Source organism: Ranitomeya variabilis, chromosome 6, assembly GCF_051348905.1.
Source record: "Ranitomeya variabilis isolate aRanVar5 chromosome 6, aRanVar5.hap1, whole genome shotgun sequence".
In the NCBI taxonomy this organism is placed as follows: Eukaryota; Metazoa; Chordata; class Amphibia; order Anura; family Dendrobatidae; genus Ranitomeya; species Ranitomeya variabilis.
In genome coordinates this window covers 578,820,916-578,848,176 of record NC_135237.1, presented here as the reverse complement: position 1 = coordinate 578,848,176, position 27,261 = coordinate 578,820,916, and the positions used below count along the sequence as shown (strand labels likewise).

The 27,261-nt window shown below is 52.3% G+C and overlaps 1 protein-coding gene across 19 annotated transcripts in view; it reads left to right on the top strand.

Annotated features, from left to right (window-relative positions):
• Positions 1-27,261, top strand: part of PLEC (plectin) — a 447,362-nt gene that overhangs the window by 380,800 nt on the left and 39,301 nt on the right. For all 19 annotated transcript variants that reach the window (XM_077271538.1, XM_077271542.1, XM_077271541.1 and 16 more), the window contains 5 exons: positions 11,049-11,164; positions 16,381-16,487; positions 16,558-16,677; positions 20,914-21,009; positions 21,097-21,224. In XM_077271538.1, the coding sequence (XP_077127653.1) occupies positions 11,049-11,164; positions 16,381-16,487; positions 16,558-16,677; positions 20,914-21,009; positions 21,097-21,224 (567 nt within the window). The remainder of the gene's footprint in view (positions 1-11,048; positions 11,165-16,380; positions 16,488-16,557; positions 16,678-20,913; positions 21,010-21,096; positions 21,225-27,261) is intronic.

The window sequence follows — 27,261 nt, the reverse complement described above, 5'->3', positions numbered from 1 at the left end:
ACCCCCACTGTCCGGACACTGCAGGACCAGACCGGCCGCGGGGCAGACCCCCACTGTCCGGACACTGCGGGACCGGACCGGCCGCGGGGCAGACCCCCACTGTCCGGACACTGCGGGACCGGACCGGCCGCGGGGCAGACCCCCACTGTCCGGACACTGCGGGACCGGACCGGCCGCGGGGCAGACCCCCACTGTCCGGACACTGCGGGACCAGACCGGCCGCGGGGCAGACCCCCACTGTCCGGACACTGCGGGACCAGACCGGCCGCGGGGCAGACCCCACCCCACTGTCCGGACACTGCGGGACCAGACCGGCCGCGGGGCAGACCCCCACTGTCCGGACACTGCGGGACCAGACCGGCCGCGGGGCAGACCCCACCCCACTGTCCGGACACTGCGGGACCAGACCGGCCGCGGGGCAGACCCCACCCCACTGTCCGGACACTGCGGGACCAGACCGGCCGCGGGGCAGACCCCCCCCACTGTCCGGACCCTGCGGGACCAGACCGGCCGCGGGGCAGACCCCCACTGTCCGGACACTGCGGGACCAGACCGGCCGCGGGGCAGACTCTCCCCCCCCCCCCCCACCCCCACTGTCCGGACACTGCGGGACCAGACCGGCAACGGGGCAGACACCCCCCACTGTCCGGACACTGCGGGACCAGACCGGCAGCGGGGCAGACCCCCACTGTCCGGACCCTGCGGGACCAGACCGGCCGCGGGGCAGACCCCCTCCCCCCCCACTGTCCGGACCCTGCGGGACCAGACCGGCCGCGGGGCAGACCCCCACTGTCCGGACCCTGCGGGACCAGACCGGCCGCGGGGCAGACCCCCTCCCCCCCCACTGTCCGGACCCTGCGGGACCAGACCGGCCGCGGGGCAGACCCCCACTGTCCGGACCCTGCGGGACCAGACCGGCCGCGGGGCAGACTCCCACTGTCCGGACACTGCGGGACCGGCCGCGGGGCAGACCCCCACTGTCCGGACACTGCGGGACCAGACCGGCCGCGGGGCAGACCCCACCCCACTGTCCGGACACTGCGGGACCAGACCGGCCGCGGGGCAGACCCCACCCCACTGTCCGGACACTGCGGGACCAGACCAGCCGCGGGGCAGACCCCCCCCACTGTCTGGACCCTGCGGGACCAGACCGGCCGCGGGGCAGACCCCCACTGTCCGGACACTGCGGGACCAGACCGGCCGCGGGGCAGACTCTCCCCCCCCCCCCCACTGTCCGGACACTGCGGGACCAGACCGGCAACGGGGCAGACACCCCCCCCCCCCCCCCCCCCACTGTCCGGACACTGCGGGACCGGACCGGCAGCGGGGCAGACCCCCACTGTCCGGACCCTGCGGGACCAGACCGGCCGCGGGGCAGACCCCCTCCCCCCCCACTGTCCGGACCCTGCGGGACCAGACCGGCCGCGGGGCAGACCCCCACTGTCCGGACCCTGCGGGACCAGACCGGCCGCGGGGCAGACTCCCACTGTCCGGACACTGCGGGACCGGCCGCGGGGCAGACCCCCACTGTCCAGACACTGCGGGACCAGACCGGCCGCGGGGCAGACCCCCACTGTCCGGACACTGCGGGACCGGACCGGCCGCGGGGCAGACCCCCACTGTCCGGACACTGCGGGACCGGCCGCGGGGCAGACCCCCACTGTCCGGACACTGCAGGACCGGACCGGCCGCGGAGCAGACCCCCACTGTCCGGACACTGCGGGACCGGACCGGCCGCGGGGCAGACCCCCACTGTCCGGACACTGCGGGAGCGGACCGGCCGCGGGGCAGACCCCCACTGTCCGGACACTGCGGGACCAGACCGGCCGCGGGGCAGACCCCCACTGTCCGGACACTGCGGGACCAGACCGGCCGCGGGGCAGACCCCACCCCACTGTCCGGACACAGCGGGACCAGACCGGCCGCGGGGCAGACCCCCCCCACTGTCCGGACCCTGCGGGACCAGACCGGCCGCGGGGCAGACCCCCACTGTCCGGACACTGCGGGACCAGACCGGCCGCGGGGCGGGATCAGGAGGGATCGCGGAGCTCCACACTGGGATCAGGAGGGATCGTGGAGCTCCACACTGGGATCAGGAGGGATCCCGGAGCTCCTCTGGGGCAGCCAGGCCAGGCACTCTGGTTGTACCTTCCCTATATCGTTTCCCAGCCCTTGGATGAACTTGATGGACATTTCTTTTTTTTTCAATGATATTAATCATGTAGCTGTATCACTGCCCATCATCTCGCGTCTTGGTGTGTGACCGCTCCCATCTGATGGTAGGACGGTGCATGAGTATTTCTGAGCTCAGGTGGAGACACACACAGCCTTTATTTAGTAGCCAGAGGCCACATTTTCCAACATCTTCCTCCCTCGCATTCTCCGTCTATTATTTTTTTTTAATCACTTTGACATGTAATAGCATGGGGGAGCTGGCACGCCCTGATCCTGAGCTGCGTCTCAGACATCGGATCCCAGGCACTGACGAGCAAAGCAGCGCAGGATCCCAGAGAAGTTGCTGCGGACGTCTGACATGAGGATCTGATCTGGAGATCTCCAGCACTGGAGACATCTACTGCCCACTGAGGACGTGACCTGGAGATCTCCGGCACTGGAGACATCTACTGCCCATTGTGGACGTGACCTGGAGATCTCCGGCACTGGAGACATCTACTGCCCATTGTGGACGTGACCTGGAGATCTCCGGCACTGGAGACATCTACTGCCCACTGAGGACGTGACCTGGAGATCTCCGGCACTGGAGACATCTACTGCCCACTAAGGACGTGACCTGGAGATCTCCGGCATTGGAGACATCTACTGCCCTGGAGACATCTACTGCCCACTGAGGATGTGACATGGAGATCTCTGGCACTGGAGACATCTGCCCAACGAAGACCTGACCCAGAGCTCTACAGTACTGGACACATCTACTGCCCACCCAGGATCTGACCTGGAGAGCTCTGGCACTGGAGGCATCTACTGCTCAACAAGGACCTGACCTAGAGCTCTCCAGCACTGGAGACGTATACTGTCCCACGAGGAGGTAGCCTGTAGATCTCCAGCTATTGAGACATCTACTGCCCTTGATGACCTTACCTTGAGATCTCAAGCACTGGAGGCATCTACTGCCCAGCGAGGAACTGACCTGCAGATCTCCAGCACTGGATACGTCTATTGCCCAACGAGGACCTGAGCTGGACATGATGTAACTGAAGGTCTCCTTCACAGAAGACATCTGCGGAAGAACAGCTGGAACCACTGAGACGTGGGATGCAGTCAGGGAGACACTGAGGAGCCGCAGGTGGAGCATCAGTACCAGTGTGTGATCTTATCTCCATGATGTCGTATGATGGACAGAAGAGGAGGAAGGGGAGACCAGGGAGAACCATGTACCCTCACTCTGGGGATTCACCTTCCCATCTCTGTGAGCCACAGGACAGGGTCGTGATGATGTGTGAAGACCTACCCTCAGAAAATGGCTACAGCTCCCTGGAGGATATGACTGGTGCTGGGAACCGGAGAAGTACATACCTGGGCTCAGTCTACTCCATTCGCTCCGAACTACTCCTGAAAGAAATGTACGCAGCCCTGACCTGGTGATAAGTAGATGGTGCAAACCCCCGGGGTGGGACATAGGCACAGGAAGTCACACTGCAGGCTTCATGTGATGGGAACCTGCAGACTGCCCCAGGGGGTGTAATAATGTACCGGGGTAATGTATAATGTACAGGGGATGTAATATATAATGTACAGGGGGTGTAATAATGTACCGGGGTAATGTATAATGTACAGGGGGTGTAATGTATAATGTGCTGGGGGTGTAATATTGTATAATGTACAGGGGGTGTAATGTATAATGTACCAGGGGTAATGTATAATGTACAGGAAATAATGTATAATGTACAGGGGGTGTAATAATGTACCGGGGTAATGTATAACGTGCAGGGGGTGTAATGTATAATGTTAAGGGAATAATATATAATGTACTGGGGGTAATGTATAATGTACCAGGGGTAATGCATAATGTACAGGAAATAATGTAAAGGGGGTGTAATAATGTACCGGGGTAATGTATAATGAACAGGGGGTGTAATATTGTATAATGTACAGGGGGTGTAATGTATAATGTACCTGGGGAAATGAATAATGTACAGGGGTAATTAATAATGTAGAGGGAGTGTAATAATCTACAGAGGTGTAATCATGTTGGAAGTAATGTATAATGTACAAGGGATGTAATATGTAATGTACAGGGGATATAATGTACAGGGGGTGTAATAATGTACCTGGGGTAATGTATATTGTACAGGGGGGTGTAATAATGTACCAGGGAGAGTGGAGGGCGATGTATAATGTTGAGGGAATAATATATAATGTACAGGGGGTGCAATATATAATGTACAGGGGTGTGTGATATATATTGTACAGGGGGTGTAATATATATTGTAGGGAATTTACAGGGGGTAATTAATAATAGACAGGGGGTGTAATGTACCGGGGGAAGAGGATAATGTATAAAGAGTGTAATATATGTACAGAGGGTACAGTAATTCGTTATGTACATGGGTTGTAATAATGTACTTGGGGGAGCGGGGTAATGTATAATGTACAAGGGGTGTAATAATGTACCAGGGGTAGAGAGGTGTAATGCTCTATGGGGGGAGGTAATGTATAATATATAGGGGTTTAATGTACAGGGGTTGTAATCATTTGTAATGTACAGGAAATAATATATAAGGTACAGGGGGTGTAATAGTATAATGGGCATAATGTATGGGGGGTCTAATAATGTACCAGTGGGAGAGGGGTAATAATAAAATAATAGTGTACAGGTGGGGTGTAATGTATTATGCACAGGAGGGTATAATGCTTAGGAAATGTATCATGTACAATGGGGGAGGTAAAGTATAATGTAAAGGGGTGTAATGTATAATGTACAGGGAATAATATATAATATACAGGGGGTAATAATGTACAGGGGGTGTAATACGTAATGTACGGGGGCAATGTATAATGTAAAGGCGATGTAATGTATAATGTACAGGAGATACAATATCACACCCCCTGTACATTATATTATCGGGAAGAGGGTAATGTATAATGTACAGGTGGTGTAATGTACAATGTATAGGGAGTGTAATAAGGTATATTGGGTGTGACTTTTGACACGTTTAGGATCATTCTCCATTTGTAGCAGCCATCCTCTTCCTCTTTTCACCTTCAGCTTATTTACAGATAGTTTTATGTTTTCTTCAAGAATTTGTTTTAATTTCATTGAGTCCATTCTTCCATCTACACATGAAATATTCCCTGTGCCATTAGCTACAACACAACCCCAAAGCAAGATTGATCCACCCCCATGCTTAATGGTTAACGAGATGTTCTTCTGAGATTCTGTGCCCATTTTCTCTACACCTACCTGTGACCATTGTGGCCACAGAGATCTATTTTATCCTCATTGTTCCGCAGGACTTGTTTCCAAAATACATCAGGCTTGTTTAGATAGTCTTTTTCATATTTCTGAAGCTGAATTTTAAGGTGAGAACGCAGGAGAGGTTTTCTTCTGATGACTTATCCATGAAGGCCATATTTAGGCAGGTGTCTCTGAACAGTAGAACAATGTACCACAACGCCAAAATCTGCTAAATCTTTCTGAAGATCTTTTGCAGTCAAGCAGGGGTGGTGATTTGTCTTTCTAGCTATCCTACGAGCAGCTCTCACTGAAATTTTGCTTGGTCTTCCAGACCTTATCTTGACCTTCACTGTTGCTGGTAACGACCATTTCTTAATTAAGGCTACTTTCACACTAGCGTTAACTGCAATACGTCGCAAATGCGTCGTTTTGCCGAAAAAACGCATCCTGCAAAAGTTCTTGCAGGATGCGTTTTTTGAGCATTGGCTAACATTAGCAACGCATTTGCGACGCATTGCCACACGTCGCAACCGTCGTGCGACGGTTGCGCCGTGTTGTGGCGGACCGTCGGGACCAAAAAACTCCGCCCCCACCTCCCCGCACCTCACAATGGGGCAGCAGATGCGCTGGAAAAATGCATCCGCTGCCCCCGTTGTGCGGCGGAGACAGCGCTAGTGTGAAAGAAGCCTAAGAGAATCTTGAAAACGCTTTGCTATCTTATAGCCTTCTACTGCTTTGTGGCCTCCACCATGTTTATTCTCAGAGTGCTCGGCAGCTGCTTAGAAGAGCCCATGCCTGCTGATTTTTCGCACAAGGTTAGAGGAGGTCGGGTCTTTATAAAGCTGTAAATTTGCATCACCTGGACTTTCCTAGCAATGATGGTGAAGAAGCCATAACTCCAACAGGCTAATTAAGGTCGCAAACCTTGGTCAAAGTTATCTGAGCACACAAATCTCCGAGGGTGCCCAAACTTACCTAGCACTGTATGTGCAGGGCGCGTGTATACCCCATAGTGCAGTGTATAATTATTACGGGGTGTGACTGTGTATACATAACACTGTAGATGTCATTTTACACTCAGTGCAGGGTGTGGGAGCATCATATTACAGCAGTCAAGTGTGACACCTGCTGGGGGTGGTTTGCACGTGGCGAGACGATATCTGTGAGAAATTCACCGTCTTGTGTGTAGAATAAGACAGTATTGTGACATGAATTATGTTATATCCCAGTACCATGGAAAGATGTCACATGACTAATATATATAGAAAATATATACACACCCGCACACCTGTGAGTGCGTTCATATATGTACAGTTGTGTGATAGTGGTCACCCGCTTCCTGTTTTCTTCTTTTGCATGTTTGTCACACTTACATGTTTCATTTCACCAAACAAATGTCCAAGAAGTATCGTTTCTCCTTGCGGAGAATGACATGATAAGCATGTCGAGGTGAGGAGACTTAAAGCCGCAATGCTCCTCTGGGAAATATGCATATTGTCTCTTCAGAGAGGAAGAGGACTAGAACTCTAGTGCCACCTATTGGAGGTAGCAATCCTAACAGTCAATGTCGACCCTTTAACGAGTCTTGTCGCATGACTTAGGATAATCCTAAGTCGACATTGACTGTTAGGCACTAGAGTTCTAGTCCTCTTCCTCTCTGAAGAGACAATTTGCATATTTCTCAGAGGAGCATTGCGGCTTTAAGTCTCCTCACCTCGACATGCTTATCATGTCACTCTCCGCAAGATTAAACGATACTTCTTGGATCCCGGTCAGACGCCTCTCAATCAGCCAAACCAGATCTCCACTTTGCACTGATGAGGGGCAGTACCCCGAAACACAGTGTCTGAAAATTGAGATTCTGGTTTGGCTATTATCCTAAGTCATGCGACAAAGCTCGTTAAAGGGTCGACATTGACTGTTAGGATTGCTACCTTCCAATAGGTGGCACTAGAGTTCTAGTCCTCTTCCTCTCTGAAGAGACACCAAACAAATGTAAATGTTAGACAAAGATAACACAAGTAATCACAAGATGCAGTTTATTAATGAAGGCCTTTATAGTTAGGGGAAAAAGAAATCCAAACCTACAGGACCCTGTGTGAAAAAGTGATTGCCCCCTTACAACATAAATTACTGTGGTTGAGCTCACATCCCCTACCCAAACACAGGCCTGATTACTGACACACCTGTTCTCAACCCAGAAATCACTTAAATAGGACCTGCCTGACAAAATGAAATAGACCAAAAGCTCCTCAAAAGCTAGAAATCATGCCGCGATCCAAAGAAATTCTGGAACAAATGAGAAACAAAGTAATTAAGATCTATCAGTCTGTAAAAGGTTATAAAGCTTTGGGACACCAGCAAACCACAGTGAGAGCCATTATCCTCAAATGGCGAAAACATGGAACAGTGGTGAACCTTCCCAGGACTGGCCGGCAGACCAAAATTACCCCAAGATCGCAGCGACAACTCCTCCAAAAGACCCCACAACGTCCAGAGAACTGCATGCCTCACTTGCCTCAGTTAAGGTCAGTGTTCATGACTCCACCATAAGAAAGAGACTGGGCAAATATTGCCGAACGAAAATCACTGCTGAGCAGCAAGAGCGTAAAGGCACGTCTCAGTTTTGCCCAAGACGTTTTGGAGAATATTTTGTGGACTGATGAGACAAAAGCTGAACTTTTTGGGGAGGTGTATGTCCCATGACATCTGGCAGCATAGAACTAACTGATCATTTCAGAAAAGGAACATCATACCAACAGTAAAATGTGGTGGTGGTAGTGTGATGGTCTGGGGCTGTTTTGCTGCTTCAGGACCTGGAAGACTTGCGGTAAATGGAACTCTGAATTCTGTCTACCAATAAATCCTGAAGGAGAATGTTTTTGCCATCTGTTGGTGACATCAAGCTGAAGCGCACTTGGATTATGCAGCAGGACAATGATGCAAAACACACCAGCAAGTTCACCTCTGAATGGCTTAAAGAAAAAAAAAAATTAAGACTTTGGAGTGGCCTAGTCAAAGTCCTGATATTAGTCCGATTGAGATGCTGTAATGACCTTAGAAAGGCGGTTCATGCTCGGAAACCTCCAGTGTGGCTGAATTACAAAAATTCTGCAGAGATGAGCGGCCCATATTCCTCCAGAGCGTTGTAAAAGCCTTATTGCCAGTTATCAGAAGCGCTTGATTACAGTTTTTGCTGCTAAGGGCGGCCCAACCCGTTATTAGGTTTAGGGGGCAATCACTTTCTCACACGACGTGGAGGTTTGTATTTTTTTTCCCCCTTCATAATAAAGACCTTCATTTATAAACTGCATCTTGTGATTACTTGTGTTATCTTTCTCTAATATTTACATTTGTTTCGTGAAATGAAACCTGTAAGTGTGAGAAACATGCAAAAGAAAATCTGGAAGGGGGTGAACACTTTTTTCACACAACTGTGTGTATATACATTCATGCATATACAACACAAAAGACAGGGGGAGGATATATATACCTTCCCCCTAGTGTGCTTATGCATGCATACAACAGTGTGTGTGAGTATACAGGAGGATATAATATATACAGTCATGTTCCCAAAAATGAAGTATTTCACCCAGACAATTATTACAATTTCCCATGTTTTGTTATACTCAGGTTTCCTTTGTATTGGAACAACACAAAAATAAAACTGAGGAAAAATAGGCAAACAGGACATTATCTCACACAACACAAACCCCAAAAAATAAGCCAGACAAAATTGTTGGCACCTTTCCAAAATTGTGGGTAAACTTCGTTGCCAGCATGTGATGCTCGTTCACACTCAACTGTGGCAAGTAACAGCTGTGGGCAACATGAAAATCCCACCTGAATCCTGATAAAATGGGAGAAGTTGCCTCAATCTTTGCATTGTGTCACACTAAGCATGGAGAACAGAAAGAGAAGAGAACTGTCTAAGGACTTGAGAACCACAATTTCAGCAGTCTCAAGGTTACAAGTCTATCTCCAGAGATCTTGATGTTCCTTTGTCCACGGTGCGCAATATAATGAAGAAGTTTACAACCCCTGGCACTCTAGCTAATCTCCCTGGACAGCAGAGAAAAATTGATGAAAAGTTGTAACGCAGGATAGTCAGGATCGTGGATAAGCCCCAATCAAGTTCCAAAGAAATTAAACTTATCCTGAAGGCTCGGGGTGCATTGGTTTCAGCACGAACTATCCATCCACAAATGAATGTGGACAGGTGAGACCACAATAATCTTTTTGGTAAAGCACATCATTCTACTGTTTACTGAAAACAGAATGAGGCTTACAAAGGAAAGAACACAGTACCTACAGTCAGATATGGTGGAAGGTCACAGGTTTTGCTGGCACTGGGTGCTTTGACTTTGTACAAGGCAACGTGAAATCTGAAGATTACCAAAGGATTTTGGGTGGCAATGTAGAGCCCGGTGTCAGAAGGGTGGGTGTGCGTCCTAGGTCATGGGTCTTCCAGCAGGACAATGACCCCAAACATACTTCAAGAAGCCCCCAGAAATACATGGAAACAAAGAGAGTTCTGAAGTGGCAGCAATGAGTCTGGATCTAAATCCCATTGATCCCCTGTGGAGAGATCTTACAATCGCTGTTCGGAGAAGGTGAAGTATGAGAGCGGCAGCAGATTGTAAGAAGAGTCCAAGATCCTGCCTGAGAGGAGTAAGAAGCTTGTGGACAGTTATAGAAGAGTCCAAGATCTTGGCTGAGAGGAGGAAGAAGCTTGTGGATGGTTATAGAAGAGTCCAAGATCCCGGCTAAGTGGAGGAAGAAGCTTGTGGATGGCTATAGAAGAGTCCAAGATCCCAGCTGAGAGGAGGAAGAAGCTTGTGGATGGTTATAGAAGAGTCCAAGATCCTGATGAGAGGAGTAAGAAGCTTGTGCATGGTTATAGAATAGTCCAAGATCCCGGCTAAGTGGAGGAAGAAGCTTGTGGATGGTTATAGAAGAGTCCAAGATCCCGGCTAAGAGGAGGAAGAAGCTTGTGGATGGCTATAGAAGAGTCCAAGATCCCAGCTGAGAGGAGGAAGAAGTTTGTGGATGGTTATAGAAGAGTCCAAGATCCCGGCTAAGAGGAGGAAGAAGCTTGTGGATGGCTATAGAAGAGTCCAAGATCCTGATGAGAGGAGGAAGAAGCTTGTGGATGGTTATAGAAGAGTCCAAGATCCCAGCTGAGAGGAGTAAGAAGCTTTTGGATGGTTATAGGAAGCGATTGGCTGCAGTTATTCCAAAGGGTGCGACCAAATATTAAAGAGGGCGCCAACAATTGTGTCCGGCTTATTGTGGGGTTTTGTGTGAAGTTATGTCCAATTTGCCTTTTTTCTCTGTTTTTTGTCCTGTTCCAATATAGACAAGGGAAAGAAACCTGAGTATAAGAAACGTGTGGAATTGTAATAATGTCTGGGGGAATTACTGCATTTCATGGGTTTTAACACTTTCCACCATGACTGTATATACATCCCGGGCCAGGGTGGACTGTGCATATCTTGGCTCTGTTGATGGTGGATGTTGTCCTCTGTGATTGACACGACCTGGCTCCGTATATCAGCAGTTTTCGCAGGAGGCTGCCAGCTTCTGTCTTCCAGCAGGTGACGATCGCCTTCTCTTCTGCTTCTCCCAACAGGCCGATGCTCATAGACATGAACAGGGTGTATCGTCAGCCGAACCAGGAGAACCTGGACCAGGCATTCACCGTGGCCGAACGGGAGCTCGGTGTCACCAGACTTCTGGATCCAGAGGGTACGTGGTCACACCCACCCGACCCCAGGCAAAACCCGTGATGTCTCTCCTGCGGTATATACTGTATATGTGTGGCATTGATGGCTCTCCTGCGGTATATACTGTATGTGTGTGGCGGTGATGGCTCTCCTGCGGTATATGCTGTATATGTGTGGCGGTGATGGCTCTCCTGCGGTATGTACTGTATATTTGTGGCGGTGATGTCTCTCCTGCGGTATATACTGTATATGTGTGTGGCGGTGATGGCTCTCCTGCGGTATGTACTGTATATGTGTGGCAGTGATGGCTCTCCTGCGGTATGTACTGTATATGTGTGGCGGTGATGTCTCTCCTGCGGTATATACTGTATATGTGTGGCAGTGATGGCTCTCCTGCGGTATGTACTGTATATGTGTGGCGGTGATGGCTCTCCTGCGGTATGTACTGCATGTGTGGCAATGATGGCTCTCCTGCGGTATATACTGTATGTGTGTGGCAGTGATGGCTCTCCTGCTGTAAATACTGTATATGTGTGGCGGTGATGTCTCTCCTGCAGTATGTACTGTATATGTGTGGCTGTGATGGCTCTCCTGCGGTATATACTGTATGTGTGTGGCGGTGATGTCTCTCCTGCGGTATATACTGTATGTGTGTGGCGGTGATGTCTCTCCTGCGGTATATTCTGTATATGTGCTGTGGTGGTGGCTCTCCTGCAGTATGTACTGTATATGTGTGTGGCGGTGATGGCTCTCCTGCGGTATATACTGTATATGTGTGGCGGTGATGGCTCCCCTGCGGTATATACTGTATATGTGTGTGGCGGTGATGGCTCTCCTGCGGTATATACTGTATATGTGTGGCGGCGATGGCTCTCCTGCGGTATGTACTGTATATTTGTGGCGGTGATGTGTCTCCTGCAGTATATACTGTATTTGGCGGTGATGGCTCTCCTGCGGTATATACTGTATATGTGTGGCGGTGATGGCTCTCCTGCGGTATATACTGTATATGTGTGGCGGTGATGGCTCTCCTGCGGTATATACTGTATATGTGTAGCGGTGATGGCTCTCCTGCGGTATATACTGTATGTGTGTGACGGTGATGGCTCTCCTGCGGTATATACTGTATATGTGTGGCGGTGATGGCTCTCCTGCGGTATATACTGTATGTGTATGGCGGTGATGGCTCTCCTGCGGTATATACTGTATATGTGTGGCGGTGATGTCTCTCCTGCGGTATATACTGTATGTGTGGCGGTGATGTCTCTCCTGCGGTATATACTGTATGTGTATGGCGGTGATGGCTCTCCTGTGGTATATACTGTATATGTGTGGCGGTGATGGCTCTCCTGCGGTATGTACTGTATATGTGTGGCGGTGATGGCTCTCCTGCGGTATGTACTGTATATGTGTGGCGGTGATGGCTCTCCTGCGGTATATACTGTATGTGTATGGCGGTGATGGCTCTCCTGTGGTATGTACTGTATATTTGTGGCGGTGATGGCTCTCCTGCGGTATATACTGTATCTGTGGCGGCGATGTCTCTCCTGCGTTATATACTGTATGTGTATGGCGGTGATGGCTCTCCTGTGGTATATACTGTATATGTGTGGCGGTGATGGCTCTCCTGCGGTATGTACTGTATATGTGTGGCGGTGATGGCTCTCCTGCGGTATGTACTGTATATGTGTGGCGGTGATGGCTCTCCTGCGGTATGTACTGTATGTGTGTGGCGGTGATGTCTCTCCTGCGGTATGTACTGTATATGTGTGGCAGTGATGGCTCTCCTGCGGTATGTACTGTATATGTGTGGCGGTGATGGCTCTCCTGCGGTATGTACTGTATATGTGTGGCGGTGATGTCTCTCCTGCGGTATATACTGTATGTGTGTGGCGGTGATGTCTCTCCTGCGGTATATTCTGTATATGTGCTGTGGTGGTGGCTCTCCTGCAGTATGTACTGTATATGTGTGTGGCGGTGATGGCTCTCCTGCGGTATATACTGTATATGTGTGGCGGTGATGGCTCCCCTGCGGTATATACTGTATGTGTGTGTGGCGGTGATGGCTCTCCTGCGGTATATACTGTATATGTGTGGCGGCGATGGCTCTCCTGCGGTATGTACTGTATATTTGTGGCGGTGATGTGTCTCCTGCAGTATATACTGTATTTGGCGGTGATGGCTCTCCTGCGGTATATACTGTATATGTGTGGCGGTGATGGCTCTCCTGCGGTATATACTGTATATGTGTGGCGGCGATGGCTCTCCTGCGGTATGTACTGTATATTTGTGGCGGTGATGTGTCTCCTGCAGTATATACTGTATTTGGCGGTGATGGCTCTCCTGCGGTATATACTGTATATGTGTGGCGGTGATGGCTCTCCTGCGGTATATACTGTATGTGTGGCGGTGATGTCTCTCCTGCGGTATATACTGTATGTGTATGGCGGTGATGGCTCTCCTGTGGTATATACTGTATATGTGTGGCGGTGATGGCTCTCCTGCGGTATGTACTGTATATGTGTGGCGGTGATGGCTCTCCTGCTGTATGTACTGTATATGTGTGGCGGTGATGGCTCTCCTGCGGTATATACTGTATGTGTATGGCGGTGATGGCTCTCCTGTGGTATGTACTGTATATTTGTGGCGGTGATGGCTCTCCTGCGGTATATACTGTATCTGTGGCGGCGATGTCTCTCCTGCGTTATATACTGTATGTGTATGGCGGTGATGGCTCTCCTGTGGTATATACTGTATATGTGTGGCGGTGATGGCTCTCCTGCGGTATGTACTGTATATGTGTGGCGGTGATGGCTCTCCTGCGGTATGTACTGTATATGTGTGGCGGTGATGGCTCTCCTGCGGTATGTACTGTATGTGTGTGGCGGTGATGTCTCTCCTGCGGTATGTACTGTATATGTGTGGCAGTGATGGCTCTCCTGCGGTATGTACTGTATATGTGTGGCGGTGATGGCTCTCCTGCGGTATGTACTGTATATGTGTGGCGGTGATGGCTCTCCTGCGGTATGTACTGTATGTGTGTGGCGGTGATGGCTCTCCTGCGGTATGTACTGTATATGTGTGGCGGTGATGGCTCTCCTGCGGTATATACTGTATGTGTATGGCGGTGATGGCTCTCCTGTGGTATGTACTGTATATTTGTGGCGGTGATGGCTCTCCTGCGGTATATACTGTATATGTGCTGTGGTGGTGGCTCTCCTGCAGTATGTACTGTATATGTGTGTGGCGGTGGTTGCTCTCCTGCGGTATATACTGTATATGTGTGGCGGTGATGGCTCCCCTGCGGTATATACTGTATATGTGTGTGGCGGTGATGGCTCTCCTGCGGTATATACTGTATATGTGTGGCGGCGATGGCTCTCCTGCGGTATGTACTGTATATTTGTGGCGGTGATGTGTCTCCTGCAGTATATACTGTATTTGGCGGTGATGGCTCTCCTGCGGTATATACTGTATATGTGTGGCGGTGATGGCTCTCCTGCGGTATATACTGTATATGTGTGGCGGTGATGGCTCTCCTGCGGTATATACTGTATATGTGTGGCGGTGATGGCTCTCCTGCGGTATATACTGTATGTGTGTGACGGTGATGGCTCTCCTGCGGTATATACTGTATATGTGTGGCGGTGATGGCTCTCCTGCGGTATATACTGTATGTGTATGGCGGTGATGGCTCTCCTGCGGTATATACTGTATATGTGTGGCGGTGATGTCTCTCCTGCGGTATATACTGTATGTGTGGCGGTGATGTCTCTCCTGCGGTATATACTGTATGTGTATGGCGGTGATGGCTCTCCTGTGGTATATACTGTATATGTGTGGCGGTGATGGCTCTCCTGCGGTATGTACTGTATATGTGTGGCGGTGATGGCTCTCCTGCGGTATGTACTGTATATGTGTGGCGGTGATGGCTCTCCTGCGGTATATACTGTATGTGTATGGCGGTGATGGCTCTCCTGTGGTATGTACTGTATATTTGTGGCGGTGATGGCTCTCCTGCGGTATATACTGTATCTGTGGCGGCGATGTCTCTCCTGCGTTATATACTGTATGTGTATGGCGGTGATGGCTCTCCTGTGGTATATACTGTATATGTGTGGCGGTGATGGCTCTCCTGCGGTATGTACTGTATATGTGTGGCGGTGATGGCTCTCCTGCGGTATGTACTGTATATGTGTGGCGGTGATGGCTCTCCTGCGGTATGTACTGTATGTGTGTGGCGGTGATGTCTCTCCTGCGGTATGTACTGTATATGTGTGGCAGTGATGGCTCTCCTGCGGTATGTACTGTATATGTGTGGCGGTGATGGCTCTCCTGCGGTATGTACTGTATATGTGTGGCGGTGATGGCTCTCCTGCGGTATGTACTGTATATGTGTGGCGGTGATGGCTCTCCTGCGGTATGTACTGTATGTGTGTGGCGGTGATGGCTCTCCTGCAGTATGTACTGTATATGTGTGGCGGTGATGGCTCTCCTGCGGTATATACTGTATGTGTATGGCGGTGATGGCTCTCCTGTGGTATGTACTGTATATTTGTGGCGGTGATGGCTCTCCTGCGGTATATACTGTATCTGTGGCGGCGATGTCTCTCCTGCGGTATATACTGTATGTGTATGGCGGTGATGGCTCTCCTGTGGTATATACTGTATATGTGTGGCGGTGATGGCTCTCCTGCGGTATGTACTGTATATGTGTGGCGGTGATGGCTCTCCTGCGGTATGTACTGTATATGTGTGGCGGTGATGGCTCTCCTGCGGTATATACTGTATATGTGTGGCGGTGATGTCTCTCCTGTGGTATGTACTGTATGTGTGTGGCGGTGATGTCTCTCCTGCGGTATGTACTGTATATGTGTGGCGGTGATGGCTCTCCTGCGGTATGTACTGTATATGTGTGGCGGTGATGGCTCTCCTGCGGTATGTACTGTATATGTGTGGCGGTGATGGCTCTCCTGCGGTATGTACTGTATATGTGTGGCGGTGATGGCTCTCCTGCGGTATGTACTGTATATGTGTGGCGGTGATGGCTCTCCTGCGGTATATACTGTATATGTGTGGCGGTGATGGCTCTCCTGCGGTATGTACTGTATATGTGTGGCGGTGATGGCTCTCCTGCGGTATGTACTGTATATGTGTGGCGGTGATGGCTCTCCTGCGGTATATACTGTATCTGTGGCGGCGATGTCTCTCCTGACATAACATGTCCTTCACCTGTAGATGTGGATGTCCCGCAGCCTGATGAGAAATCCATCATCACCTATGTATCCTCTCTGTATGACGCCATGCCGCGGGTCCCTGACGTACAGGATGGAGTAAGGGCCAATGTAAGTAGCCGGGGCTCTGGCGCATGGGCAGCCGTGTGTCATGTGGAGGTTAATGTCTGTGTCTGCGCAGGAGCTGGAGCTGAGGTGGCACGAATACTATGAACGGGTGACCATGCTGCTCCAGTGGATCCGACACTACACCGTCATCTTTGAGGAAAAGAGATTCCCTGCCAGCTATGAGGAGATTGAGGTACAAGCTGCGGCCCCCCTGGACAACCCTATGGGGGGACAGTGGAGATATATCGGGGTGTAGTAGTTGGCTTTGGCGAGTGACATGCTCTATAACAGTGTTTTAGCTGGCTCTGGTGGGTTACATGGTGTATATCTGGTGTCACGGATCCCAGGGAGGATATTTCTATCATCCCCACCGCTCTGCCACCAATGTCACGAATCACAGGGAGGATACCCTTATCTTCCCCACCAGTCACACCAATTTGTCATGAACCGCGTTTGTTTGGTTGCCCCTGGTTCTTTCTGAAGGGGATTTATCTATATCCCACTTCCCAGTTCTGGTTTGGAACTTGCAGCTCTCTGGCACCCCCTAACCCTCAGGTCAGACCGGGTACTGCACCTAGGATAATTAGTCACCAGAAAGGCTGCCTTACTTAGTACTGGCTAATGGGCACACTGCAGCGAGGGCAATATAACTACTCCCACTCAGGCGGGAACAATAATTATCAACGCCACCGTCACTACCAGGTTTCCCAAACACACAGGACAAATCCGCTGCCACCAGATCCGATTTCTTAATTAATAACGGGTTCGGAGCCAACCCAGATTAGTAGCATAATTTACTTCAGAGGACGTGACAGTACGTTATAGAGCAAGGAGCAATGAAGCTAGTAATTTTATATATTTTACTCCAAAAGGTAGGCAGTGTTTACAAAAGGGTAAAAAGATGATATAAAAGTAGACAAGCATCATATGTACAGACAATAACAAATAAAATGGGATTAACAGAAGAAAAGCGACTTACGGTTCTTTCATATCATTCAATGGTACGCCATGTGGTGGCGGGGGGAAGGCACCTTCCCCAAAATCTTCAGGTCAGATTGTACAGCCTGTCGAAGCTGATTACCCTGGCAAAAGTTCCCCCTTGTCTGGGTCTCTGAGTTTTACACCTTTGCCCAAAACTAAGGGTCCCCCTGGATGACCTCTTGGGGTGGGTAGAGCTATGGAATGCACTCCTCTTGAGTATACAAAAAAACATCATCCCGCATATATCGGCGTATGAACCTCATAGAAAGACGACACCCGTGTCGTTATGCTCAGTGTGACATAGGGAATCGTTTAAGTATAGACATGGGGTAGCTAGGTAACCCCGTTATGTAGTAATCTGTTTCTCAATTGTGCTGGTTCTGGAACCTAAAAAACTCATTGGCTGATAGTTCTACCGAGGAACATGTCAAAAATGTGTTTGTCCCACTTCTATCATTAATCGGTGCTATGATATTTACATTTGCAAGGACAAAGGAACTTTGGTTTTTCCATGTGCTTCTACTTGTACTTTCAGTTTAAGGCCATAAAACTCCTCAGTGAACGTTGCTGGCACGCTGGTCTCACATTACAGCTGTACAGCAGGGGGAGGGAGAGGGAAGGTGAAATCGCACACAGGCATATGCAGGCAGAGGAAACTGCATCTGAGAGATCTGCATGTGTAATGGAAATAATAAGAAATTCTTCCTATTTCCTGACATCTAGGTGTTGTGGCTGGCTCTGGTGGGTGACATGGTGTATATCTGGGTGTTGTGGCTGGCTCTGGTGGGTGACATGGTGTATATCTGGGTGTTGTGGCTGGCTCTGGTGGGTGACATAATGCATATCTGGGTGTTGTGGCTGGCTCTGGTGGGTGACATGGTGTATATCTGGGTGTTGTGGCTGGCTCTAGTGGGTGACATAGTGTATATCTGGGTGTTGTGGCTGGCTCTGGTGGGTGACATAATGTATATCTGGGTGTTGTGGCTGGCTCTGGTGGGTGACATAATGCATATCTGGGTGTTGTGGCTGGCTCTGGTGGGTGACATGCTGTATATCTGGGTGTTGTGGCTGGCTCTGGTGGGTGACATGCTGTATATCTGGGTGTTGTGGCTGGCTCTGGTGGGTGACATGGTGTATATCTGGGTGTTGTGGCTGGCTCTAGTGGGTGACATAATGCATATCTGGGTGTTGTGGCTGGCTCTGGTGGGTGACATGCTGTATATCTGGGTGTTGTGGCTGGCTCTGGTGGGTGACATGCTGTATATCTGGGTGTTGTGGCTGGCTCTGGTGGGTGACATGCTGTATATCTGGGTGTTGTGGCTGGCTCTAGTGGGTGACATGCTGTATATCTGGGTGTTGTGGCTGGCTCTGGTGGGTGACATAATGCATATCTGGGTGTTGTGGCTGGCTCTAGTGGGTGACATAATGCATATCTGGGTGTTGTGGCTGGCTCTGGTGGGTGACATGCTGTATATCTGGGTGTTGTGGCTGGCTCTGGTGGGTGACATGGTGTATATCTGTGTGTTGTGGCTGGCTCTGGTGGGTGACATGGTGTATATCTGGGTGTTGTGGCTGGCTCTGGTGGGGGACATAGTGTATATCTGGGTGTTGTGGCTGGCTCTGGTGGGTGACATTGTGTATATCTGGGTGTTGTGGCTGGCTCTGGCACGTGACATGGTGTATATCTGGGTGTTGTGGCTGGCTTTGGTGGGTGACATGGTGTATATCTGGGTGTTGTGGCTGGCTTTGGTGGGTGACAGTGTATTTCTGGGTGTTGTGCCTGGCTCTGTTGGGTGACATGTTGTATATCTGGGTACTGTGGCTGGCTCAGGCAAGTGACATGGTGTGTATTGGAGTGTTGTGGCTGTCTCTGGTGGGTGACATGCTGTATATCTGGGTACTGTGGCTGGCTCAGGCAAGTGACATGGTGTGTATTGGAGTGTTGTGGCTGTCTCTGGTGGGTGACATAGTGTATTTCTGGGTTTTGTGCCTGGCTCTGTTGGGTGACATGCTCTATATCTGGGTGTTGTGGCTGGCTCTGTTTGGTGACATGGTGTATATTGGGGTGTTGTGGGTGTGACATGGTGTATATTGGAGTGTTTGGGATGGCTCTGGTGGGGGACATGGTGTATATTGGGGTGTTGTGGGTGACATGGTGTATATTGGAGTGTTTGGGATGGCTCTGGTGGGGGACATGGTGTATATCTGGGTGTTGTGGCCGGCTCTGGTTGGTGATATGGTGTATGTCTGGGTGTTGTGGCTGGCTCTGGGGGACATGGTGTATATCGGGGTGTTGTGGCGGGCTCTGGTGGGTGACATGGTGTGTACGGAGGTGTAGAGTTGGCCTCGCAGTGATTCGTGCAGGGTGTAGCAGGATGTGCGACTGATAAGAACGTTGTGGTCGGGCGCATGTCTGTACATCCTGTGATCAGATTGGCACCGCTTGTCATGAGATTGTGTGGAGATCAGCTCCTCGTGACAATATTAATGCTGATAGTCACAGTCCCTACATACCATCTCTGTCATCACAGTCCCTACATACCACCTCTGTCATTGCAGTCCCTACATACCACCTCTGTCATTGCAGTCCCTACATACCACCTCTGTCATTGCAGTCCCTACATACCACCTCTGTCATTGCACTCTGTCATCGCAGTCTCTACATACCACTTCTGTTATCACAGTCCCTACATACCATCTCTGTCATCGCAGTCCCTACATACCACTTCTGTTATCACAGTCCCTACATACCACCTCTGTCATCGCAGTCCCTACATACCACTTCTGTTATCACAGTCCCTACATACCATCTCTGTCATCGTAGTCCCTACATACCATCTCTGTCATCGCAGTCCCTGCATACCACCTCTGCCATCGCAGTCCCTGCATACCACCTCTGCCATCGCAGTCCCTACATACCACCTCTGCCATCGCAGTCCCTACATACCACCTCTGTCATCGCAGTCCCTACATACCATCTCTGTCATCGCAGTCCCTACATACCATCTCTGTCATCGCAGTCCCTACATATCATCTCTGTCATCGCAGTCCCTACATATCATCTCTGTCATCGCAGTCCCTACATACCATCTCTGTCATCGCAGTCCCTACATACCACCTCTGTCATCGCAGTCCCTACATACCACCTCTGCCATCGCAGTCCCTACATACCACCTCTGTCATCGCAGTCCCTACATACCACCTCTGTCATCGCAGTCCCTACATACCACCTCTGTCATCGCAGTCCCTACATACCACCTGTCATCGCAGTCCCTACATACCACCTCTGTCATCGCAGTCCCTACATACCACCTCTGTCATCGCAGTCCCTGCACTCCCTGTACCCTGTACTTTTGTGTCATCCCTGGGGCCCCCTGCCTCTGCGTAGCTTTGGGGCCACACTTATGTTGCTTTTATTGTACATTTAACTCTTTCTTGTCACTCTCAGATTTTGTGGCGCCAGTTTCTGAAATTTAAAGAGACAGACCTCCCTAACAAAGAGGCGGACAAGAACCAGTCCAAGCTGCAGTACCAGTCTCTGGAGGTGAGTGCAGCGCCCCCGGTGGTCGGTCGTCACCTTCATGTACGAGTCCCCAGCACTGAGCACAAGCTTCCTGTGTCCCCCTGTCAGGGTGCAGTCAAGTCTGGGCAGCTGAAGGTGCCCCCCGGATACCACCCTCTGGACGTGGAGAAGGAGTGGGGGAAACTGCACGTGTCCATCCTGGAGCGAGAGAAGCTTCTGCGCATTGAGCTGGAGAGGTGAGGAAGGTTTGGGGGCATACGGGGGGCTGCGTCTCTGAAAGGTATATACGGGGGGCTGCGTCTCTGAAAGGTATATACAGGGGGCTGCGTCTCTGAAAGGTATATACGGAGGGCTGCGTCTCTGAAAGATATATACGGGGGGCTGCATCTCTGAAAGATATATACGGGGGGCTGCGTCTCTGAAAGGTATATACGGGGGCTGCGTCTCTGAAAGGTATATACGGGGGGCTGCATCTCTGAAAGATATATACGGGGGGCTGTGTCTCTGAAAGGTATATACGGGGGGCTGCGTCTCTGAAAGGTATATACGGGGGCTGCGTCTCTGAAAGGTATATACGGGGGGCTGTGTCTCTGAAAGGTATATACGGGGGGCTGCGTCTCTGAAAGATATATACGGGGGCTGCGTCTCTGAAAGATATATACGGGGGCTGCGTCTCTGAAAGATATATACGGGGGCTGCGTCTCTGAAAGGTATATACGGGGGGCTGCGTCTCTGAAAGATATATACGGGGGCTGCGTCTCTGAAAGGTATATACGGAGGGCTGCGTCTCTGAAAGATATATACGGGGGGCTGCATCTCTGAAAGATATATACGGGGGGCTGCGTCTCTGAAAGGTATATACGGGGGCTGCGTCTCTGAAAGGTATATACGGGGGCTGCGTCTCTGAAAGATATATACTGGGGGCTGCGTCTCTGAAAGGTATATACGGGGGGCTGCGTCTCTGAAAGGTATATACGGGGGGCTGCGTCTCTGAAAGGTATATACGGGGGGCTGTGTCTCTGAAAGATATATACGGGGGGCTGCGTCTCTGAAAGATATATACGGGGGGCTGCGTCTCTGAAAGGTATATACGGAGGGCTGCGTCTCTGAAAGATATATATGGGGGGCTGCGTCTCTGAAAGATATATACGGGGGGCTGCGTCTCTGAAAGGTATATACGGAGGGCTGCGTCTCTGAAAGGTATATATGGGGGCTGCGTCTCTGAAAGATATATACGGGGGGCTGCATCTCTGAAAGATATATATGGGGGCTGCGTCTCTGAAAGATATATACGGGGGGCTGCGTCTCTGAAAGGTATATACGGGGGGCTGTGTCTCTGAAAGATATATACGGGGGGCTGCGTCTCTGAAAGATATATATGGGGGCTGCGTCTCTGAAAGATATATACGGGGGGCCGCGTCTCTGAAAGATATATACGGGGGGCTGCGTCTCTGAAAGATATATACGGGGGGCTGCGTCTCTGAAAGATATATACGGGGGCTGCGTCTCTGAAAGATATATACGGGGGGCTGCGTCTCTGAAAGGTATATACGGGGGCTGCGTCTCTGAAAGATATATACGGGGGCTGCGTCTCTGAAAGATATATACGGGGGCTGCTTCCCTGGAGATATATATATGGGGGGCTGCGTCTCTGGAGATATATATGGGGGGGCTGCTTCCCTGGAGATGTATACGGGGGGCTGCTTCTCTCGAACGATATATACGGGGGGCTGCTTCCCTGGAGATATATACGGGAGGCTGCGTCTCTGGAGATATATATGGGGGGCTGCTTCCCTGGAGATATAAATGGGGGGCTGCTTCCCTGGAAAGATATATACCAGGGGCTGTGTCTAGAGATATATATGGGGGGCTGTGTCTGGAGATATATATGGGGGGCTGTGTCTGGAGATATATATGGGGGGCTGTGTCTGGAGATATATATGGGGGGCTGTGTCTGGAGATATATATGGGGGGCTGTGTCTGGAGATATATATGGGGGGCCGTGTCTGGAGATATATATGGGGGGCCGCGTCTGGAGATATATACCGGGGGCTGCGTCTGGAGATATATACCGGGGGCTGCGTCTGGAGATATATATGGGGGGCTGTGTCTGGTGATGTGTACGGGGAGCTGTGTCTGGAGATATATATGGGGGGCTGTGTCTGGAGATATATATGGGGGGCTGCGTCTGGAGATATATACCGGGGGCTGCGTCTGGAGATATATATGGGGGGCTGTGTCTGGTGATGTGTACGGGGAGCTGTGTCTGGAGATATATATGGGGGGCTGTGTCTGGAGATATATATGGGGGGCTGCGTCTGGAGATATATACCGGGGGCTGCGTCTGGAGATATATATGGGGGCTATGTCTGGAGATATATATGGGGGGCTGCGTCTGGAGATATATATGGGGGGCTGCGTCTGGAGATATATATGGGGGGCTGTGTCTGGAGATATATATGGGGGCTGTGTCTGGAGATATATATGGGGGGCTGCGTCTGGAGATATATATGGGGGGCTGTGTCGGGTGATGTGTACGGGGGGCTGTGTCTGGTGATGTGTACGGGGAGCTGTGTCTGGAGATATATATGGGGGGCTGTGTCTGGTGATGTGTACGGGGAGCTGTGTCTGGAGATATATATGGGGGGCTGTGTCTGGTGATGTGTACGGGGAGCTGTGTCTGGAGATATATATGGGGGGCTGTGTCTGGTGATATATACGGGGGGCTGTGTCTGGAGATGTATACGGGGGGCTGTGTCTGGAGATATATATGGGGGGCTGTGTCTGGTGATATATACGGGGGGCTGTGTCTGGTGATGTGTACGGGGGGCTGTGTCTGGAGATGTATACGGGGGGCTGTGTCTGGAGATATATATGGGGGGCGGCATTACTGGAGACATTTGGAGGTCTTCCTCTCGATGTGGTGGTCTCCGCCTGCACTGTGTAGTTACCGATGTTTGTCTTGGTGATGAGAGGATTTCACAGATTTGTCGTTTGTTCAGTGCAGGAGTTTCCTCCATGAGTCATGTCTGCGGTCGCTGCAGAGAGCGCGATAGGAGCCCCCCTATTTCCTGTCGTTAGTGAATGTTGGGGTCCCACTGCTCCATGTGCAGGACACTTTTTCTACCGTGCACGTGCTGGGCTCTTTTGTACAGTCGGGGTTCTCCCCTGGGTGGGGTCCGGCCGTCCTCTCTATAGTCGGGGTTCTCCCCTGGGTGGGGTCCGGCCGCCCTCCTCTCTATAGTCGGGGTTCTTCCCTGGGTCGGGTCCGGCCGCCCTCCTCTCTATAGTCGGGGTTCTCCCCTGGGTGGGGTCCGGCCGCCCTCCTCTCTATAGTCGGGGTTCTCCCCTGGGTGGGGTCCGGCCGCCCTCCTCTCTATAGTCGGGGTTCTCCCCTGGGTGGGGTCCGGCCGTCTTCCATTCTATAGTTGGGGTTCTCCACTGGGTAGGGTCCGGCCGCCCTCCTCTCTATAGTCGGGGTTCTCCCCTGGATGGGGTCCGGCCGTCTTCCATTCTATAGTTGGGGTTCTCCACTGGGTGGGGTCCGGCCGCCCTCCTCTCTATAGTTGGGGTTCTCCCCTGGGTGGGGTCCGGCCACCCTATTCCCTATAGTCGGGGTTCTCCCCTGGGTGTGGTCCGGCCGCCCTCCTCTCTATAGTTAGGGTTCTCCCCTGCGTGGGGTCCGGCCGTCCTCCATTCTGTAGTCGGGGTTCTCCCCTGGGTGGGGTCCTGCCGCCCTGCTCTCTATAGTCGGGGTTCTCCCCTGGGTGGGGTCCGGCCGTCCTCCTCTTCGGGGTTCTCCCCTGGGTGGGGTCCGGCCGCCCTCCTCTCTATAGTCGGGGTTCTCCCCTGGGTGGGGTCCGGCCGCCCTCCTCTCTATAGTCTGGGTTCTGCCCTGGGTGGGGTCCTGCCACCCTCCTCTCTATAGTCGGGGTTCTCCCCTGGGTGGGGTCCGGCCGCCCTCCTCTCTATAGTCGGGGTTCTCCCCTGGGTCGGGTCCGGCCGTCCTCCTCTCTATAGTCGGGGTTCTCCCCTGGGTGGGGTCTGGCCGCCCTCCTCTCTATAGTCGGGGTTCTCCCCTGGGTGGGGTCCGGCCGCCCTCCTCTCTATAGTCAGGGTTCTCCCCTGGGTGGGGTCCGGCCGCCCTCCTCTCTATAGTCGGGGTTCTCCCCTGGGTGGGGTCCGGCCGCCCTCCTCTCTATAGTCGGGGTTCTCCCCTGGGTCGGGTCCGGCCGTCCTCCTCTCTATAGTCGGGGTTCTCCCCTGGGTGGGGTCTGGCCGCCCTCCTCTCTATAGTCGGGGTTCTCCCCTGGGTGGGGTCCGGCCGCCCTCCTCTCTATAGTCGGGGTTCTCCCCTGGGTCGGGTCTGGCCGTCCTCCTCTCTATAGTCGGGGTTCTCCCCTGGGTGGGGTCTGGCCGCCCTTCTCTCTATAGTCGGGGTTCTCCCCTGGGTGGGGTCCGGCCGCCCTCCTCTCTATAGTCGGGGTTCTCCCCTGGGTGGGGTCCGGCCATCCTCCTCTTCGGGGTTCTGCCCTGGGTGGGGTCCGGCCGCCCTCCTCTCTATAGTCGGGGTTCTCCCCTGGGTGGGGTCCGGCCGCCCTCCTCTCTATAGTCTGGGTTCTGCCCTGGGTGGGGTCCTGCCACCCTCCTCTCTATAGTCGGGGTTCTCCCCTGGGTGGGGTCCGGCTGTCCTCTCTATAGTCGGGGTTCTCCCCTGGGTGGGGTCCGGCCGCCCTCCTCTCTATAGTCGGGGTTCTCCCTGGGTCGGGTCCGGCCGTCCTCCTCTCTATAGTCGGGGTTCTCCCCTGGGTGGGGTCTGGCCGCCCTCCTCTCTATAGTCCGGGTTCTCCCCTGGGTGGGGTCTGGCCGCCCTCCTCTCTATAGTCCGGGTTCTCCCCTGGGTGGGGTCTGGCCGCCCTCCTCTCTATAGTCCGGGTTCTCCCCTGGGTGGGGTCCGGCCGCCCTCCTCTCTATAGTCGGGGTTCTCCCCTGGGTCGGGTCCGGACGTCCTCCTCTCTATAGTCGGGGTTCTCCCCTGGGTGGGGTCTGGCCGCCCTCCTCTCTATAGTCGGGGGTCTCCCCTGGGTGGGGTTCGGCAGCCTTCCCACAATCACAGGCTGAGGGTTTGTGACTTTGTGTGAGTCACGCTGTCAGTAATTAGATCCAGCTCTGCTGAGGGCTCGTGAGGAGGAGGAGGGCGACGCGGCTCCTTCCTCTGCTCAGCAGTGGTGATTCTGAGAGGAAGAGCGATGCCTACAGGGAGCGCAGGATAGGTGAGACGTTCTGCAGCGTAGGTGGCGCCTGCAGAGCATTGTGACAGACTCTGGCTGCGCTGCAGCTGTGAGACGCTGGGCGGGAGATCCTTCTATACTAGAGGGCTTTAGTGTGGCGTGAGGCTGAGAGATCAGGACCCTCGTCCTCCGCTCTGTGCCAGCACTCAGATCGTTTACCCCTCGGGTCACAAGTTTAGTGACAATGCTGGGTAGAATTGGGGGCATGAGGAGGACTGGCCCTAAGTGAGGGGGCGTTCTGTGCCCTCCAAGTAATGCTGGGACGCCTAACTGCAGAGGCGGACTCCTGGTACTGGCGGGGTCCCCAGGGTATACCTAGTGCTGGCTGGTCACCCAGGGTATACCTGGTACTTGCTGGTCCCCAGGGTATATCTGGTACTGGCTTGTCCCTCGTGGTATACCTGGTACTGGCTTGTCCCCCAGGGTATACCTGGTACTGGCTGGTCACCCGGGTATACCTGGTACTGGGTTGTCCCCCAGGGTATACCTGGTACTGGCTGGTCACCCGGGCTATACCTAGTACTGGCTGGTCACCCAGGGTATACCTGGTACTGGCTGGTCCCTAGGGTATACCTGGTACTGGCTGGTCACCCGGGGTATACCTAGTACTGGCTGGTCACCCGGGGTATACCTAGTACTGGCTGGTCACCCGGGGTATACCTAGTACTGGCTGGTCACCCGGGGTATACCTAGTACTGGCTGGTCACCCAGGGTATACTTGGTACTGGCTGGCACTTCATGGAATACCAGATACGGGCTTGCACCGTGGGATGCACCTGGTACTGGCGGGCACCCTGGGACTCTCAGTCTGGGGTGCACACCAGAAAACCTTCCATAAATGGACCATCCCTCGACCTCTTGTATTGGTGGGCACCCAGGGGACATTGGTGCATTGTCTGATCGGGATGACTGCAGGATGCATGACGTGACGCCTTCAGGGGCGCCGCGGGGGACTTCTCTCAGTGGCCACGGGAGACTCCTC